This window comes from Symphodus melops (genome assembly GCF_947650265.1).
Source record: "Symphodus melops genome assembly, chromosome: 6".
NCBI lineage: Eukaryota > Metazoa > Chordata > Actinopteri > Labriformes > Labridae > Symphodus > Symphodus melops.
This window is the reverse complement of record NC_136696.1, coordinates 11,579,899-11,593,379: the sequence shown is the minus strand read 5'-3', so window position 1 is coordinate 11,593,379 and position 13,481 is coordinate 11,579,899. Positions and strand designations below refer to the sequence as shown.

Below are 13,481 nucleotides of genomic sequence, written 5' to 3'. Positions count from 1 at the left end.
AAAAAGGAAATTTTGTGCTTGCTTCACTGCAAAAGACAGATCTTGAATAAATCTGTAGAAAACAAACAGATGTTAACCTGTTAAGGTTTTCTACAATGGACAAAAAAACACAAATGGAGCAATATTTAAGCCAATAAAATAAATGGAAAGTTTGTCACATTTATTAAGAGATTCAGCAGAATTACTTTCTTAGAAGTGTCTCCCAAGTCTGTTTTTGTGAAAGTCATAATAGATTTGCGTCATTTTCTTAGAAGACTGGAGTTCTTTCACGACGAGACCTTGGCTGCAAATGAATGAGATGCATTTGGAGAGAACTGGCACGACTCCTGCAGGAATAGACATGCGACGTGTGTATTTATCAAAGAATTAAGGAGTATAAAATAAAAGGGCTGAGTGAATGTGAGATGAAAGCATTGTTAACAGTCTGTGAGTTTCCACAAGGCCTGATGAAAGCATCTTTTCAACCAACAATAGAGTGCAGCATGCAGTTACTAGAACAGAGCGCTGTGTTGTCCTCCAGTCCTTTCTGCCTTTAATGGCTCTTTTTGCTGTGGAGGGTAAACAGCTTCTTTAGAAACATTAAACAGTAAGGAATATCCTGTGACAGTTTTCAGGAAAGCACATTTGATTTATGGAAACAGACAAAAAAGACAGGAGCATTTAATGTTAAAGTTGCATTGCAATTGCATTTATTTCTCCAATAGATATTCACATTCATAGCAGTTTCACTACAGCAAATAAAACTAGTTCAACTCTACAGTTGTTAAGGAAATGAATTATAAAGTGAAAATTTAGGACAACAAGGTACATCTATCTTAGAGAAAAAAATAAAATAAATAAAGTTTGTTCATAAAACGATGGATTGTGATGGACAAGGAAATCAAAGATGTCTTGATAACAAACCCAGCGTGTTGTCACGGTGACAGGCAAGATCTATGGTGTTTTTTTTGTTGTTTTTTTTCAAATAAAAGAATAACACTTAAAATAAAAGATTGATATGTAAAGGTTTGTAACACATCAAGGGCAATAATGCCTTTTAAAGAAAAATGCTGATCCTCGCATGCATTGATGCAACATTTTCTTTTACTTAAACCCTCAACATCAAAACATTCACTTTACTTTTCTCTTTTTTTTTAGAAAGAAATGCAAAGAGTAAATAGCAATGGAGCAAATACTTTAAGGGAAACCGTACACCTGATTATTTAATTTAAACCCTTCAGCTGCTGGCTTAAATGAGCGATTGACTGGCCTTACACTGGATGTGGAAAAGTGCAGTTTTGAGAAATACAACAAAGAGACGATAGCATTATTACTACAGACTTCTCCAGGCTCATACTGATGTCAGAGGACTGTCAATGGCGGCCAATAAAAAAAACACCAGGGGTTTATAGTGAAGAACTGAGCACGAGTACAAAAAAATAGAGCTCTGTGTTTTGAAAGTCGCACGTCAACAGCAATGGTTACAATGAGGAAAAGATAGAGAGAAAAAACAAAAAATGGAACAAAAGTGCAGACTCCTTCTCCCGACCATAACAGCCAGTGGATCCAGCTCATTATTCACAGCTCAGACCAGACTCTACTAGCCTCCCTCGGCTCTCCCAGGTCCCCTTTTGTCTGCATGCACAAAGCTCAGAACAACGGTGTTGTTGACAGGCAGAGGTAAAGTGATGCGCCTGCTGGCCTGCAATCTGTGTGTGTGTGTGTGGGGGGGGGGGGGGGGGGGGGGGGGGGGGGGGGGGGGTGACAGCTAACAGGCAGGGTGGAAAGGGACTCTTCCTTTGTGTCTCATGTATCACCTCACCTCATACCAGCAACAGTATCGCCCAACAATAACCTCCTTCTTAAGTTGAAGACCAATGAGGGAGATCTCGGGTGTCATGCAAATACAAAAGAGGGTTTGACACATGAGACTGGCTGTAAAACTAACAACATCTACTTTATGAAATTAGTTCTTCAATGCTTCAGTTTTGGTGCCTAATCATATGAGAAGAAATAAAATGTGTTCAGGGTTAACATCTTAATACTTCAAATAGGCCTCATGACTGTCACATTCCTGATTCAGCATGGTATTTGAGGTTCTTTGCTAACAAAGTCATGGAGGTTATCCAAAATGTTAGTTGGTCGTCAGAAATATACTCAGACATACTTGAAGTAAAGCCTGTCTTTGGCATGTAGCCATCAGCACTGTAGGAACACAAGTCAAGAGGCTTTATGTGGCGGGGCACAAAAAAGAAGTGCCCACATAAGTTGCCCACAAAGTAAGGATGAGTAAGACGGCTTGACTCTCGTCCCTCCCTCACTGTTTAACTTCAGACTGCATTCAAGATTCAGTCTTGTAAACCAGCACGTCTCCTTGTACTCCACTAGGTTCTGATTTCAGACAGCATAGGCAGGCATATGTCTGTCTGCAGAAAGAGAAGGGTTCATGATAAAACAGAACAGAAAACAAGGCAACGCAGACAGATTGACGAAAACAACCCAGACTGACAAAGCACAAATGGAGCGCTGACAGGTCAAAAAAAATTGAGGATGAGGAACTATCAAAAATAAAAGACTGTGTTGAATGTCTTTTGAGGTCAAAAATGTGATTTTCTGCTTCAGCATATGTTCAAGATGGAGGCTTTATGAGTGTCAACACCATGACCTGCCTGCAGATCGTTTACGGTGGCTGATGCGGTGAATCATCACTTTTGTGTGTGTGTGTGTGTGTATTTGTGTGTTTGTTTTTTGTGCATATGTGGGTGTTTCTGACAGCTTATAAGGGTCATTGACCCAGCAGGAGGAACCCATAACATGGGTTTGTTTCTTCTCCATGCCTGTTTGTTTTATATACAGCACAGTATATCAGGTTAAGGTGCATGGATTATGAAACAATAATTCTGGAGTTTGTAAAACTCAAACTCAAAAACTGTTAGTGGTATCAATCATAAAGCCAGTGACATAGTTTATACTTGAAATAAGTGTGTGGGTAGAGTTACGAGGGGCATTTTTACAAATGTTAATGCTTGCTCTCGAAGTCTTGCTCTAAAGGTCAAATAAATGATTAGATTGAACACAATATCAATATAATTGACCTAATTAATTATAACCTTAAAGCTCTGGAGTTTTGAAATGTTAATGAATTAAACAGAATTTAATTTTAATGCATCTTTAACAGTGAAAGAAAGCCAACAAGACCCTCAAGAAGAAGATTGACTTATGCTTTATGGTATTTGTTAATGTCTTTAACTACTGCTGTGGGGTAGCTGTCAAATGAAACCATTCACAGCATGCTGCAGAAACAGCCTGTTCCCCCCTAATTCTGACTGTCAGAAAAGGAAAGATGAAGTTTTGTTCATAATTGTACTTACACATGCATTTGACAGAATCAGCAAAGAGATAAAAAAAATGTCTTTTTGTCCATCGGGGAACCAAACCTGAAGTTCTTTACAGGAGCTTTAAAGTCCTCTTTAACTGGTCAAAATATCAGGAGATCCTTACGGCAATACCACCCTGAACATGCCCGATCTCCACCATTAAAAACAACAAAGGTTAAACATTCAAGATCAGAAGGGGGAACAGAGATAGTTTGAGGAACTTCAGAGTATACATTGAAGATATCCAGTAGAGTTTCTACTACTCATACTGAGATGATTCACAGCATTTGTGGCCTTGAGTTGGTTCTGATTTGTCAAAGGTACACATACAGACGGTGATATACACGCTCACACAGGGACACACTCAAACCCCCATCCATACACTCTGAGTTGAAACGAATGCAAGGTAAGAGAGGAAAAGGAGTGATAGATGAAAGACAAAGTATCAGACAACCTGTCAGGGATTATCTTTGGCGGATTTAGCAGGATTATAGCTGATGAAGTGTCCTGTGACAGAGAATTATTTGGAAAAATGAGATAACTGTTCCCTTACATGACAAGCCAGTTCACTCCTCTCCATTGCTGCCCCGGGGTAATGTACATACTTTCATGTTTGTGTGTTTGTGTGTGGTAACGGATGAGGGACTAAAGGCCCAAACACACACACACACACACACACACACGCACACAGACCAACACACACAGTTAGTATACACATGGCTGTTTCTGTTTTTTTCAGTCTTAATAACAAGGTCCCAGGCCAATGGCAGCATGAGTCGGCTGATCTAGTCCAGCAATAAGAACCCCTGTGGACTTTCCCAAATAACTAAAGCAGCAGGGGTTGTAAGTGTCAGGTGTGTGAGCTGAAAAAAGAGGGCAGGTGAAACACTTAAAAATGCCTAAAAGGCGGCTGTACAGCAGGTTGTAATGTGTACAGTAATCTTCTGTGACTCCAGTGTTTACTGTGCTCTCTTGTTGACAGCAGAATGAATCAAACTTCCATAAAAACAAACCTTGCAAGTGCAATCATTAAAACTACAACACACAACGGTGGTTGCCGTCATGCACATTTCCCTACTTGCCTTTTCACCTCAGTGTCATATTTTTTTCTCTCTCCAACCCTTATTCAAAGGCAAACTAATTCACTCATCCAGAGAGACTTGTCGTGGCGTTTCTTTAGTGGAGTGAATCGAAGGCAGTGTGGCTGTTTTGACTGAAATGTGAAGGCTCACAATTAAACACATGGATTTTCTCCTGACTTTTAAGCGTAGCGTATTTAAATACAGGGGGGCAAAAAGCTAAAGAGGATATGAGCTGAATGCAGGCACAAAAAACCTAAAACCCTCCCTTTTTAATAAGGTCTCAGGCAACAGCGAAAATGGCGAAAGGAAAGAGTTGACTGATGATTGGTGTAGCTGTGTGGTTGGACTGTGTGGAAGGTGAGGTAAGGGTGTTTATCATACACATCAATGTACACACACAAATGAATAATCGCTGTCACACTGAGAAGGTCCCCAGTGACATACTCCCCTTAAATAAAAACGTAATACATAAAAGTAAATAGGAATCTGTCTATATACTGTAGCAGGTTGATAGTACTACTCTTGTCTCCATGGTAACTTGAGACAGCTATTTTAGGATCGGAGGACAGACGACAATACTAACATTTCTGTGGTAAAAAGACGAAGAGAAGAGGAGAAGGTGTGTGAGGTGTGTGAGGTGAGGTACTAGAATGGTGTAACTGTGATAGTGGACCAGTTATGGTTACGATGTGTGAGCACCACACTGAGATGAGAGTTGAGAGTTGGGGATCTGGCAGTGAAGCGTGTCCATGATCACTCAGGGCCGGAGGGGAGCCGGCTGCCACCTTCCCAAACTCATGACCAGTTGCTACAGAACCCCCTTGGTACCTCATGACCTCTTTCTGGCAATCTCCACGTCCTGGCACTCCACCGCTGACAGCGCGATCAGCATCTGAGCCGCATAGTAGGTGGCCATGATGATGGCACGCGAGTGGGGCACTGGGAAGCAGAACTTGTTGACGGCGATGGTCAGGTCGGATACCATGAAGAGCACGGAACCCAGGCAGGCAGACAGCTTGGTCCAGGTCCACAGGTCGTTGGTAAGCTGCAGGCCTGCCATTGCCCTCCAGCCCATGAAGCCGATCAGAGCGATGTAGACGGCCACCAGGTAGGTGAAGGGGCCCGACAGGTAGGGGTAGAGCAGCATGTAGCTCAGAGAGGACACAGCAGAGACCACCAGACCAACAGACATGTTGAGGGGCTTCATCCCGAAGGCGGAAGAATAGAGGATGTGTGTGATGGCGAACATCAGGAGGCCTGTTAGACATGTCACATAAGGTTTAAATCAAAGTAGATCCTTAAGCATCCTATTTTGCTGTGTAAAATGAAGGATCAAAGTCCTGAATTGAAACTTCAAGTAAGACATTTGATATCCCAATCATCCCTTCTAATCTTCAGAAATTACAGGATTGGAGAATATATTACAGAGACAGCACTTAGAGTTTTAACTTTGACCAGAATTCCAAGAGCTATTTTTATCTGTTATTTCCCAAACTCTTTTTGGGGATGTCTGAACTCTCTGACATTGCTTCAAAATAACAAGTGTAAGAGGCCAAAAAAAATTAGAAGTGAGATGAACAGAGAATTTGCCAAGAGTTTAGTCAGATTAGCATCTCCTTGTTTGTTAAACCCTGATATGGTGGCTCCTAAAATTCAATAATGATATTAGAGGAAAGTTGTGTGTACAACTGGAAGTATGTTATTGTTAAACCAGGTGTAATGTCGGTTGGTATGATGGCAGATATGCTGTTTGTCTGCATTCAATTCAATTAATGTCCCAGACATCAATTATAAGACCAGACAAGCCCACACTGCCTATTACTCATTTCTTATTAAAGAAAATAAAAACAATCCTTGATACCTCTTCAGCACTGTAGCCAGGCTGACAGAGGGTCATAGCTCATTTGAACCATCTATTCCTTTAGCCCATAGCAGTAATGATTGCATGAGCTTTTTTAATGATAAAATTCTAAACATTAGAGACAAAATTAGCAACCTACTACCTTTACTCAGTGCAGATTCCTCCTATATTTCGGATACAGCAGAAACAGTTCCAAACTCTGATACTAGCCTAGGAATCTAACCTTCCTTTTATCTCTAAGATCTCAGAGAAAGTGGTAGCTAACCAGTTGTGTGACTTTCTCCACGACAACAGCTAGTTTGAGAAGTTTCAGTCGGGATTTAGAGTTTACCATAGCACTGAGACTGCACTAGTTAGAGTAACAAATGATCTTCTAGTAGCCTCAGACAGTGGACTTCTATCTGTGCTTGTCCTGTTAGATCTTAGTGCTGCTTTTGACACGATTGACCATCTGATCCTGTTACAGAGACTAGAACAATTGCTTGGAGTTTCAAGGACTGCTTTAAGTTGGTCTAAATCCTATTTATCAGACAGATCTCAGTTTGTGCATGTTCATGATGAGTCCTCTATGTACACCAAAGTTAGCCATGGAGTGCCTCAAGGATCAGTGCTTGGACCGATTCTCTTTACATTATATATGCTTCCTCTAGGTAGTATTATGAGGAAACACTCCATAAACTTTCATTGCTATGCAGACGATACTCAGCTATACGCATCAATGAAGCCAGAAGACACCAACCAGCTACGTAAACTGGAAACCTGCCTCAAGGACATTAGGACCTGGATGACCAGAAACTTCTTGCTGCTCAACTCGGACAAGACTGAAGTTATTGTGATTGGACCTAAGAAGCTCAGAGAGACTTTTTCTGATGATATAACGGCCCTTAGTGGTATCAGCGTGGCCTCTAGTACCTCTCTAAGGAATCTAGGAGTTCTTTTTGATCAGAATGTCCTTTGACTCCCACATTAAACAAATTTCAAGAACAGCATATTTTCACCTTCGTAATATCTCGAAGATCAGGCAGATCTTGTCGCAAAACGATGCTGAAAAACTAGTTCATGCATTTGTTACCTCAAGGTTGGATTACAGTAATTCTCTTTTAGCAGGGTGCTATGGTAAATCTCTAAAGACCCTTCAGTTAGTCCAAAACGCTGCAGCTCGTGTTCTGACTAGAACTAGGAAAAGGGACCACATTACTCCTGTACTGGTTTCTCTCCACTGGCTCCCTATAAAATCTAGAATAGAATTTAAAATCCTTCTTCTCACCTACAAACCCCCCCCCCCCCCCAAAACCTATCCTATCCTATCCTTTTTTCTGCATCTTATCCCATCTCCCCCATCCCATTTCAAGCCCAGCACAGTTAAGCAGATGGCTGTTCCGTCATGAGCCTGGGTCTGCTGAAGATTTCTGCCTGTTAAAGGGATTTTTTTTTCTTGCCACACTATGACGGATTAAGCTGGGCTCTTGTAATACAGCCATACGTAAGGTCCTTTACCTGCTTTTTGTAAAGTGTCTCAAGATAACACCTTATGAATTGGTGCTATACAAATAAAGATTGATTGATAAGAGAACCCTAACTACAAAGAATACCCTAGTTGAAATGACCAGATGTTCCATTACAACCTTAACCAATAGACCAGGAGTTAGTTCTGTAGATGTCATGATAATCTCTCAAAGTGACTTGGTGTGTGTTTTCTCCTCACCGTGGACAAAGTAGCCTTGCTCCTGCCAGATGAGAAAAGCATCACCCAGTGCCGAAAAAATGAGGCCGGCCAAGATCTTGCGGGCACTGGAGTGAGCACCTAAAAAGCCGGAGCCGTGCGCCAGTAAAAACACCCACAAGCAGAAGATGGGCAGACATTTGATGAGGGCACTGAACCAGGAGGGGCTTGAGGTGGGAAGCCAAAGGACAAAATACACACAAGTGGCCTTGAAGAATGGCACCAGCTTTGGGCCTTCGCTTTTCACCTGCAGACAGAGATGATATTTATATTATTCACTGAAGTCATAGCTGGCAGCATTAACAGGAGCTGATTCAAACCAGTTATTCAGACCAAATTCTGTATTCGAGCAGCCATTATGAAAGGCTTTCATCTCAAGAAAGGAGGATTGGAAGATACTATAGTCTACAAATACTTCTGAACAATAAGCACTTCATGTGTCTGAGCTACACATTGTTCAATGACAAAAATGGGGAAATAAACAGCAAACGAGTGGATGTGGTTGAGACTGGCTCAGTCCTCAAGGCTTGCATTGTGCGGTTACGAGTTTACATCAGTGCGTGAGACATGCACGTGATTTGTTGCTGAACTGGAACTCAGCAAGTCTAAGAGGAAGTGAAAAGCGCTACCATTTCTTTGACTCTATGTAACCTTGTCTTCTCTTCTTCTTTGTCTCCTTCCCTTCTCTGCTCCCTCCTCATCCTCTGTAAGGCATGTTCTTGAGAACTGTGCATTTTACTGGAGCCTCAAATTCCTCTCTCCAACCGTTTAAGCAGACATATTTCTTTCTTTCCAAACAGATGGGGCACAACAGGGGGGCCACAAAAATACAAAGTTCCCCTATCACTTTCTCGGTTTAGGACAAAGAGCCTCAAGGGGTGGGTGGGTGGGGGGGAGCTCTGGTGAGACAGGGTTCACCAGAGCTGAGATCACAGGAGGATATGAGGAGAGATGAAGAGGATACAAGTAAGGGAGGAGGAAGAAGGGGTCATAGTGCAATAGAGAAAGGGTTGATTTCCCCGATTAATAATTTAGCATCCGTCTCAATAAAACCTTCGCTGGTGAAGTAAAATGATGCAAACAAAGCCTGAAAGCCAATTTCAATATTCACAAAAGGACAAGTAAGAAGGGTAGGGAACGGCGGAAGGAAGAAGCATGGAGGAGTGCGCTTTCAGAGGAGAGGAATGGTGAGCAAGACAGGGTTACAGGTATTCACATGACAGCTGCGCTAAGGGGTGGAGAAGGGAGGAGGAGGGTGAAAGATTATGAGGGGTCACTCTCGTTCATACAGTACAGGGAGGAAAGGGAGGCTTCGGATTGCGCAACTGTTTAATGACATCGCGTGCCGAAATGATTCCACAGGATCAGACATGATATTTGACTGACCAAAAGCCTGCCCTGCTGTAGCTAATGCAATTCATGTGATATTACCGCAGCAGGAAAACACATATGGTCCCGTGTGTGTTCATGCAAATAACACAAATTGTCAAGAATGAAATGGCACATAATAGTAAGTGACCAAAATGGCATAATCTCAGCCTTGATGCACACCTGTATCATAAAGATCTGATTGCTGACTATTTATAGTGTTGTAGTCAAGACCACACTAACCAGGACCAAGACATACCCGAGACCAGAGTGCTCTAAGAACCAGACAAGACCAAGTCCAAGACAACTGCAGGGAGAGACCGAGACAAGTCCAAAACCATAAACGTTTTCCTCGTCTTGTGTGCAGCGGGCCTGTCACTCACTTAGACTGTAACACTGGGAAGGTTAGGGACATAACCACGGGATAAAATTACAATTCAATTGAAATTAATTTTGTTCTTTCAGAGGGAGGCGTTTTCCTTTCAATCACAGTAGTGACATGGAAAAATAGCCTATCAGTGGTGATCTTGACCGGTCTTGATTTAAAATCCGGAGTCCACCGAGGCCGACATAAGTCTGTGTAAAAAAGCTTTCAATTCCAAGATGACACAGAGGCCTTTAAAATGACGTCTAAAATAGGTCACTGATTTTGAGTACAACACTATTACAGTAAGACTCAGGACTGGACATGGAGGCAGACACCCTGATGGGCCCTTTCTTAGATCTTTTAGATTGTTCGTTGAAGTTCATCTGCAGGCTTCTTTTTGACATGTTAAAGCATGTATATCTTTCCAACGTCGGGGAGTTTCAGTTAGTTTTAGTTCCCAAGTTTCTTCTTCAACAAAGGGGAATAACTGGTTTGCCATCCACAACAGGTCAGACTGAGCCTAATCTTACCAAAATGAGATGAGTATCAAAGAGCGTGTATTCCTAAACTATCGTATGACAAGAAAAAACCCCTTTGCTTTCTACTGACATAAACATTTTAGATAGAATCAGTTTATTTTTAGATAAGATGACGAGCATTTTCCCATGAAGACAACACTAACTTTAGGTGTAGAGTGTGAACTAAAGCACTTCTTCTGCTCTTCATTATGCACTTTGCCTTCATGAAACTAATGGAGACACTAATAACAACTAAAGTTCATCTAATGACAGAAACGTGTGTGAGTGAGTGTTTGCTGAGTCTATCTATCCCATTAAGGTCAGTACTGGCAGCACTCCCAGACCGGCCGATATCATAACTGTGTTCATCAGGCCACTGGTGTCTACATAAGCACAGGACACAAGGAAACACAATCTGCTTGTTGAATACAAGGATGGCTCCAGGAAGCCCCATTAAGCATAAGCCCATTATTATTTTATAAAGAATGAGAGGCTTAGTGATATTCAGGTTTTATGGTTGATGCTCACAGAACAGTTTGATTGGTCTTTGTGGGAAAATAAACCTATGAGGAGTCTATTCTGGGCTTTGGGGAAAAAATAGATTCCAGGGAGGAAAGTGGGTGGAAGTCAGAGATTCCCATAACCTTTGATGCTATTCATGCTGCAACTCGGCCATACTTTTCAGTTTCCCTTTCCGTTGTTTTTCATGTCAACTTACTGCATCTACACAACAACAAACAGCTCCTCAAGCTGGACCGACACAAGACTAAACATGCCACACGACACGTTTTGTTTCTGAATCTTCCAAGTATAGTTGATCTCATTATATTATTAGCTGGGCAAATGACTATCCATTTAGTTTAATGGTCAGTTGTTTATCAAATTCAAACCAATTACTGTTATTATACCTGATTTAACCAATTCAGCCTGACCGATTGGTGATGAATAGATCCTGTTTAAAAAAGTGCTGCAGCATTTACAGCTGGCAGCTGTCTCTGTTCCCTGGTGAAGAATGACAAAGTTAATAATTGTCTGAATTTGCATGCTCACTAACAAGCAATAGGTTGTTTTTTAAGGTGACCACAGGGTCAAATTACCACTTTTGTGTAGAAATCCGAAAGGAACAATGTTCACCAAACTATTCTCACCAATCTTTGTTATGTCGAACTACAGATCAATGACACAGACACACTTTTGCACATTAACGTAAAAAAACAACAACTTTAAATTGAGTTTTTAAATACATACAACATTGCAAAGTTTTAGTTGATCAGAAACTGTTTTCAGCCTGAACTCTTCCTGTAGCTGCTGTCCAGAGGAAGAAACAAGCAGCTGCCGGGAGCTAATGTGTCTGCACCAAATATGATGTGACAAATGTACAGCATTGAAGTAGTGAATAATGCTCGGCATGGATGAACATCTATTCAAACTCATGCGTCATAAGCAAGCCCAGTGTCAGAAATATGATACTGGTAAACTTACAAAAGCCCTGCAAACTCCTCTGTGCTCAGACAGGAAATATAGCTTCATATGTTCCTGGCTGGCACAGCCAATGTATAAGTCATATAAACATAACTATGTTGTTTAGCATCAAACATCCTTCGATAGATAGATAGACAGACAGACAGACAGACAGACAGACAGACAGACAGACAGACAGACAGACAGACAGACAGTCAAGTTTGTGCGTCTGTATGATATCCATCAAGTACTTTTTTTTTAAATCACAGCACACAGTGCATTCCCCTTCACAACAATAATAGGACATTAAATAACCCCAAGATCTGCAGCATCGTCATCTCTAAGGCAACCAGTTTGTATGTCAAGCATTCTTCCACACAGGCTCCTCATCGGGGTGTATTAAAGGTTAAGGTACAACACTCTATCCTTCATGGCTCCCTGCAAATGGAGTAACATGTCAAAGCAGCTCTAGTAAAGTAAGAGGATGCTGGGACGGTTTGAATTATTAACTTCGTTGATTTTTTTTTGTTGCTCCAGAAGCCAATTTTCCTAAGTGGCATGATGGTCAACCGTGAAGCTAAAAGAGATGCCAAATAATAGCGTCTTTATAATTCACAGATACATCACAGTACGGCACCCACAGGAGAGAGCTGCTCTGCGCATGCGTCACTGGAAGGCACATGAGAGGGGGGAAAAAGACAAAAAAAAAAAAAAAAAGGTCGTCACATGATTTTCTTTATTGTCAGGGTTGGCTTTGGAAATGTGAGGAAAAGTCCTCCTATGTGATATCGAGAACGAGCCGTGTGACGTAGTCGTTACCTGAACTTACCAAAATGTAAAGGAAGTAGACACAGAAAATGAAAGTTTCCGCTTGAAGTCTCGAACTGATACAGATGAACACTATGACATGCCGATACAATAAGACACTGACAATAACAACGTTAGTGTCGACCGGCAATGGATGAGTATTTCATTGGATTCAGTCAATATACTGTTTATAAATCATAACCTAAACAGCAAGCTGTGGACTCGTAGACTAGTTTGACATGATATTACTATCTTTAAAATGAGAATAAACAGGAGACGATTTTTGGGCCAGTCGATGTTGAACATAAAATTGAAATTGACAGGGATATGGAAGGTGTTGTTATCGTGTAGCTTACCCAGCCATCCTATTATTCCTTTAAAATTAGAGAAACATTTTCAACGCAAATACTCACCACTGTCACCGGAGAAACCATCTCTCCTTCTGTGGTGTCCGTCACTTTGAAATGTGTCTTAATGTTATCAGATTTTGGTGCAAGTCCTCCTGTTTATGTTGTAGTGTTCAGGGGATGCCGATTGTTTTTGTCCTGGCTGCGGTGGGCCGTCCGACGTGCGGTAGGAGGAGAGACGTCAGTCGTTATGGGGGCGGGGATTTCATGATTGACCAATAGAAGCAGAGTTTGGTCTTGACAGGGGGCGGGCAAAGGAACGAGCGACGCCCGGATAGGAGGAGCCCTTCTGCCCTTTACGTTTTGGAGCAGATGGCTTTTATTTACATTTGACAGCGATGGAGGCTGTTGGAAACCTTTGTGACGAGCTCAGTTTTGATTGTGCACAGAAAGTCTCTAATGAATGGGTCAAAAAGGATTTACAAATTAGACAAAAAGAAATATAAACACACAATGACTAGAATCATAGACGTCAAAGACGACAATTATCGAGTTTACAGTTGAATTTTTAACAGATGGATAGTAGGAAAA

At 41.5% G+C, this 13,481-nt stretch overlaps 1 protein-coding gene across 1 annotated transcript; it reads right to left on the bottom strand.

Annotated features, from left to right (window-relative positions):
- Window positions 1–659: 659 nt before the first annotated feature.
- tmem86a (transmembrane protein 86A) lies at window positions 660–13,099 on the bottom strand. Its single transcript, XM_079345799.1, has 3 exons — window positions 12,957–13,099; window positions 8,005–8,269; window positions 660–5,695 (listed from the first exon to the last, which is right to left on the bottom strand). Exons 1-3 carry the CDS (start codon window positions 12,975–12,977, stop codon window positions 5,268–5,270), a joined length of 714 nt encoding a protein of 237 aa, XP_079201925.1. The 5' UTR covers window positions 12,978–13,099; the 3' UTR covers window positions 660–5,267.
- Window positions 13,100–13,481: the final 382 nt, after the last annotated feature.

Bases quoted from the DNA above. Each gene is read 5' to 3' on its own strand.
- tmem86a (XM_079345799.1), bottom strand. From the start codon at position 12,977: ATGGTTTCTCCGGTGACAGTG. The intron at 8,270-12,956 runs GTGAGTATTTGC...CTCTGTCTGCAG, and splicing joins TGGTTTCTCCGGTGACAGTG to GTGAAAAGCGAAGGCCCAAA. The intron at 5,696-8,004 runs GTGAGGAGAAAA...CATGTCTAACAG, and splicing joins GCAAGGCTACTTTGTCCACG to GCCTCCTGATGTTCGCCATC.